The 6633-nt window shown below is 43.4% G+C and overlaps 1 protein-coding gene across 1 annotated transcript; it reads left to right on the forward strand.

The window, feature by feature from the left end:
* Positions 1–3868: 3868 nt before the first annotated feature.
* Positions 3869–5434, forward strand: LOC119175449 (uncharacterized). Its single transcript, XM_037426398.2, has 2 exons — positions 3869–4149; positions 4241–5434. The coding sequence occupies exons 1-2, from the start codon at positions 4089–4091 to the stop codon at positions 5032–5034; spliced, it is 855 nt and encodes a 284-aa protein (XP_037282295.2). The 5' UTR covers positions 3869–4088; the 3' UTR covers positions 5035–5434.
* Positions 5435–6633: the final 1199 nt, after the last annotated feature.

Consider the following 6633-nt stretch of genomic DNA (forward strand, 5'->3'; position numbering starts at 1 on the left):
TATTTTTGGGTCCGTGTCAATCTCTTGAAATCACCCGCTTGTGATAACCACAATTATAGGAGACTAAATGCAGGTATGTACGCTGTCTGGCTATAGCTGTAACCATGGTTAGCCGCAGTCTTCGTGTGACAGTGGTATTACTAAGCATTAGCAAAAACAGAGGGATGGCAATTAAGGTAGAGAGTAATTTTTTTTTTTTTTGCTCTGCAAGAAAAATCTGACATCTCGCGTCTCACTCACCTTCTTTTTGAAATTCTGTTGAAGCAGACTCTAGATCGGAAACACACCTGTAGAGCTGTTGTAGTTACTGGCTCTCCCTGGGTGGGCCAGCGTTCTAGAAAAAAGCTGCTTGTATAGTAGCTGGCCTTCAAATCACAGACTCAAATCTTGTCAAAGTCGATGCTGTAGTTGTTTATGCTGTGCACCGCGAGTGTACTCGTTTTTCACTGGAACATGTGGACGTCGTTTTTATGTAGTGATTGTTCAGGAAGGAAGCGAAAGATGCTAATTTGCGACTCTCAAGATGAGGTCATGGCTAAGCGCCTCCTCGACGAAGTCGTTTTCTTCCCTCATGAACTGAGGTAATAATGAACAGGTGATAAGAAATAAATCGGCCCATGTGCTTTCGCTTTGTGCAGCCTGTTTTCAGGACACGGAAAGGCCAGTTGCCAGCAATACATCTGCTACAATCACTTCCTCGAAAAGCATATCCGTACTGTTTTTCATGGTGGATTCCGTGGCTTTCTTCAAGCTTTGTGAGATGATAGTCCAACCTGCCCCACCCTCGCATTCTTTTCTTTGTCCATACCTAGCAGGCTAACAGATGTCTGACGCTGTATCGAAAGAATTCTTGCCGAGCTCTGGGAAAATTTCACCCAGAAGTTGAAAAAGTAACGAGTAATGAGACACCACACGTTACGTGAAAGCGGTAACCTAAGTATGGTACTTATTACAGTTTCGAAATTGTAACGAGTACGCTAGAAAGTTACCAATAAGTATAACGGTTACCTACCTGTAACGGCATTACATGTAGCGCGTTACTGTCAACACTGTCAAAAAGTAACGAGTAGCGTGACACCGCACGTTACCAAAAACGTGTTGCCTTAGAACGGTATCCGTTACAGTTAGGAAATTTTAATGCGTGCGTTACAAACTTAAGAAAAAATGTAACGCGTTACCGGTAACGGTGTTACTTGTAAAGTGTTACCGCCAACACTGTGAAAAAGTAACGAGTAGCGTGACACCACACGGTATACCGAAAACGTGTAGCCTATGTACGGTATATCCGTTACAGTTAAAAAATGTTAACGAGTACGTTACAAAGTTACCGGAAAATGTAAAGCGTTACCAGTAACGGAATGACTTGTAACGCGTTACCGTAAACACTGTGAAAAAGTAACTAGTAACGTGACACCGCACGTTATAGAAAAAGTGTAGCCTAAGTACGTTATTCGTTACAGTTTGGAAATTTTAACGAGTACGTTACAAAGTTACGGAAAAATGTAACGCGTTACCGGTAACGGCGTTACTTGTAACGCATTAGCGCCATCACTGTGAAAAAGTAACGAGGACCGTGACACTGCCGTTCCCAAAATCATGTAGCCTAAGCACGGTGTCCGTTACAGTGGAGAAATTTGAACGCGCACGCTACAAAGTTACGGGGAAATGTAACGCCTCACTAGTAACGGCATTACTTGTAACGCGTTACCATCAACTCTTGAAAAAGTAAAGAGTAACGTGACGTCTCACGTAATTGAAAAAGCGTAGCCTAAAAATGTTATCCATTACAGTTAGGAAATTTTAACGAGCACGCTACAAAGTTTTAGAAAAATAGAACGCGTTACTGGTAACGGCGTTAATTGTAATGCTTTACCGCCAACACTGTAACAGCCCCACGTGGTGGTCTAGGAGCTAAGCTCGGCTGCTGACCCGCAGCTCGCGGGATGGAATCCCGACGGCGGTGGCTGGATTTTTTATTAAGGCGGAAATGATGTAGGCCCGTGTGCTCAGATTTGGGTGTACGTCAAAGAACCACAAGGGTTCGAAATTTCCGGAGCCCTTAACTACGGCGTCTCTCATAACTATAAGGTGGCTTTGGGATGCTAAACCTCACATATAAATCAATAAATCAATACTCCCTAAACCTACGCACATGCGTCTCTGCCTACATCGAAGTGGGACCACCGCAGCTGGGATTCGACCCCGCTACCTTCGGGTCGGCAGTGGAACACCTTAACCACTAGACTACCGCAGTGGCTTCCCCTCTCTCAGAACATCCGCGCTTCCTCGCCCTCTTCGATTTATTGACGACGCTTTTCAAGTTATCACGTGATAGTGAGGACGTCCTCGTGAGGGCTGCCAAAGTCTTGATCAAACGTGTGTGACGTCACCTCTGAAGTTAAAAGCAGCCGTGAAGAAGGAGAGGATGTCACACAGATTTGCTTTGAATTTTATCTGTTTCTCCCTTCCTGGTCTTTCGTCGTGCAAGGCGTCCGTGGCATGTGCATTTGGTGCACCACAGGGTGACGTGGTTTACTGGCTCTGGCACTCATGTTTTCGCACTCACCACTCATCAGTGATCAGATGTTACCAGATTTTACTTGCAGTGACATTTGCATATCATTGGGTCACCGCACGATCTACACACATCACTTGCATATTATTTAGCTAAAGGGGCTTCTAGAGTTGATAATGCGGTACAACGGCGATGTAATTCTTTTCGAACGCCTCGAATAATGGCACAGTTATACAGTAGAAATTGATTCGATATCCAGACATAAGATTACGTAGTCATTGTGTTATCGGGCACTTATGCATTATATTACATTGATGGATATGTGGGGTTTAACGACCCAAAACCACCATGTAATGTTGGTCAGGGTGCTTAATTTTATTTCTTAGCGAACTTCGCGGACTTTGAGAGTGTCTATCCATCTATATATATATATATATATATATATATATATATATATATATATATATATATATATATATATATATATATATATATATATATATATATATATATATATATATATATATATATATATATATATAAGGGAAAGAAGTGTGTACCTAAGGGCTCGTTTTTCCGTGTTTTTAACACAATATTAATGAGATATATATATATATATATATATATATATATATATATATATATATATATATATATATATATATATATATATATATATATATATATATATATATATATAGCCACCTAACACTTTTAGTTTTCCTGGCCGTTTCAATAATGGTATCGATACCAAAATCGGTATGGCATAACAAGACTGCATGACGAGTATAACTGACTAGTAATAACACAAAAATCATGAAATGCATGTCATGATTTGGATTTCATGATCTTGCTGCCCTTGCGGTGGTTTCGTTCGCAAGATTGATTGATTGATATGTGGGGTTTAACGTCCCAAAACCACAATATATGATTACGAGAGACCCCGTAGTGGAGGGCTCCGGAAATTTTGACCACCTGGGGTTCTTTAACGTGCACCCAAATCTGAGCACATGGACGTAATACATCTCCGTCTCAATCGGAAAAGCAGCCGCCGCAGCCGGGATTTGATCCCGCGACCTGCGGGTCCGCAGCCGACTACCTTAGACACTACACCGCCACGGCGGGGCACGCATTAGATTACACCAGTGCAGAAGCAGTGGTGCGTTTCTTTCTGCTTGGAATGTTGCTGTTCTTTTTCTCCTTACTCAATCACAAATCTGACGATGGCATGCCGAAATGCAGCACTGACATGGTAGCAAAGCGGTCTGATAAAGGATCACAGTTCCTTTTGGCGCCACTATGTTTTATTCATAAGATAGTTGGTATCAGTTGAAAAGTGCCGACATATTTCTTTGCGCTCAGATATACATCAGCCTAAGATTTCTGATATGCGGGGCACATGTGATGATTACTTCTTAATCATGCAACGTGAAAAGGTGGCACAGCTTCCCACCCCATTTTACTCGCGGTGACATCCCACTGTACGGCAGAGGAAAGGAAGAAACCACTACGAAAACAACTGCTAGCTGCTTTGCCAAGGCTTTCACATACGTTTTATTAACGGGACAAAACTATGTCCAATGACCACCACAAGAATCCTGGCGAGGAAACAAACCGGGCTTCGCTGCAAACAGGTAAACACAATTGGACTGCTAGTCTTTTCATACTAACACAGGAACATGGCGAATGCCACGTAGTACTGATGTAACTCTAATCATATTTCAGTGTCCAGGATAGACGAGAGCTGCGCCGTGCCCTCGTCTTTGCCCTCCGGTACCAAGAATTCAGTATCATCTGAAATCAACGACGAGCTTCAATTCATGAACGCGAGCCTGAAGTGCAGTGACGGCATCGTGGCGCGGTCCCCAGATGACAGAGCCCCGTCGTTGTCAATCCCTGCACTGCTAAGTGACTTCGTGGATGAATCCGCGGATAACTTCTCGCAAGCTACGCCTACCGGTAGCTCCAGCGAGAATAGGAACAACGGACCCGTGTGCCGTATCTGCCATGGAGGTGACCAAGAAGGAGCGCTCGAGTCTCTTTGCAGCTGTGCTGGAACCATGGGCTTCGTCCACGTGTCTTGCCTCGAACTATGGCTTAACGCGCAGAAAGTGGACTACTGCGAACTCTGCGGTCAGCGTTTCCCGATGGAGGCCCAACCTTGCAATGTGCTTAGATTTTTCCATTGGGTTTCGCAAAGCAACTGGCATGTGCAGCGAATGCTGCTTGGCCACTTGCTTTTCTTAATGATGTTGATAACGCTCTCGGCCTTTGTGTTTTTTCTTGTCCACCTGGTATCGGGGTTGGAAGACCGAAAGCAGTACTCCCTTTTTGAAAGGACTTTGGAGGCCTTTTACTTCGGTATGACAACTGTAACTTTGAGAGCCTTGTACAAACTTGCATTCGACATGCTGAGCAAATTGTACGCCGATTTTCTTGCGTGGAAGTTGGAGAATCCGGTGCTCCGGATCGCACGACTGCATTCTGATAGAGCTGTGCATCTTGCGAAAACAAAGTGACACGACGTCAGGAAAGCGGTAGAGCCAGGGGCACCTGGTTGGCGTCGCCACCGCTGGCATCAAGTTGGAGCCCATGACGTGACATCATCATGGCGGCGGGTATTACCAGCCGTTTTTTTTTTATCGGAAAAACAATTTCTACGAATACCGGCCTTCCTATAGGGCGTTGACCTGCTGCGGACATACGTGTTTCGTGCTTTTGCAGACATCGTGTAGTGGTAGCGTTTAATGCATCATTGTCGCTCATGGTTCTTGGTCATTCTAATGTTTGCGTTTATGTCATGCTCTGTGCTATGCAGTTTTTTTTCATATTCATATGCTAGGTACTCATGAAATCTTCGCCAGTTTTAGCATTTTATTAGTCCCCCGCACTCGGAATAAAATCCTGGTTTTATGTATATTCGAAAGTGTGCATTGTTAATACGCGGCTTTTTCTTTTAGTTAATTTTAATCTAATGAAACCAACATCTACATCTTGTGTTACATCATGTGTTAGTTTCATAAAGGGTTTTTACATGAAAAGCAAGCCGTCAACCGGTTCATCCCCTTTCGTTTATTTATACCGAGGGTGTCGTTACAGCAGACGTGATGCCTTCATACGAGGTTCTATTGCTCCGATTCTAGCTTGTAATAAGCCGATGAGCTACGCGATGAGCAAGGGGGATTCGCTCATGCCTTATGTATGTTCATGCTGGTACGTATACGCAAGCAAAGTGAAAATTTTCAAGGAGTCAAACCCCATACCCTATCCCCCCCCCCCCTGACTACGGCCCTGCGGCGGCAAGTCACCTACCTTATGTTCCTTTCGATTTACGTCAGATACTATATTACAGATAACATACAAGTGATGTCCCCTATATGTTCTTTAGCTTCCTTGTCAATTGGCTCCCTTTCATGATCTCCCAGAGTAGATTAGCCAATCGGAAGTATTTGTAGTTAACCTTCATGCCTTCTCCTTTTCTGTTCGCTTCCTTTTTGGTCTTCTGCTTCGTATAGTTGCGTGTAACTAAAAACAAGAGCCCTCGATCAATCCCATTTCATCTATTTTATTACTTTTCTAATTTGATCCGCTTAAGTCGACAATTAGTACTATTGGTACAAGAGTGCTATGTATGCTAAAAAAAGCCTAAAAAGGCGGACTTTTCCGCTTTCTCTCTCCAAAGCAAGATGTGAATTCCAGTACATTTACTTTTGACAAAAGAGCTCGCTAAACTACGGTGATCTTTAGAAATGTCGCAGCAACGTTAAAAAATACCCCCTCCCCCTCCGGTGCATTGCCCGCTGATTGAAAAGCTGCATTTGTACTTTTAGCATGCCGACAGGTATCCGCAATTGTTTGGCACAACCCCATTCCGTTGCTATGAATCTAGCCACTCGAACTAATGCTGATTTTGATGTTAGCATTCGAGTCGAATTAACGCCTTATATGGCATGAACTGAAGACGGTAGGAAAAGAAACACGTGTATTACTTGGCGCTTAAATTGTCATTCCAATCTACTAACACCTCATTTATTTCAACGTTACAGAGATCAAGAGATCATTTCGCAGAAATATTGCTGCTGCCACTGGTGTCGTTAGTTGTAAGCGAAAAATCAGCG

Source organism: Rhipicephalus microplus, chromosome X, assembly GCF_043290135.1.
Source record: "Rhipicephalus microplus isolate Deutch F79 chromosome X, USDA_Rmic, whole genome shotgun sequence".
NCBI lineage: Eukaryota > Metazoa > Arthropoda > Arachnida > Ixodida > Ixodidae > Rhipicephalus > Rhipicephalus microplus.

Coding starts and splice junctions, on each gene's coding strand:
- LOC119175449 (XM_037426398.2), top strand. CDS start 4,089: ATGTCCAATGACCACCACAAGAATCCTGGCGAGGAAACAAACCGGGCT. Junction 4,150..4,240: donor CCGGGCTTCGCTGCAAACAG/GTAAACACAATT, acceptor ATCATATTTCAG/TGTCCAGGATAGACGAGAGC.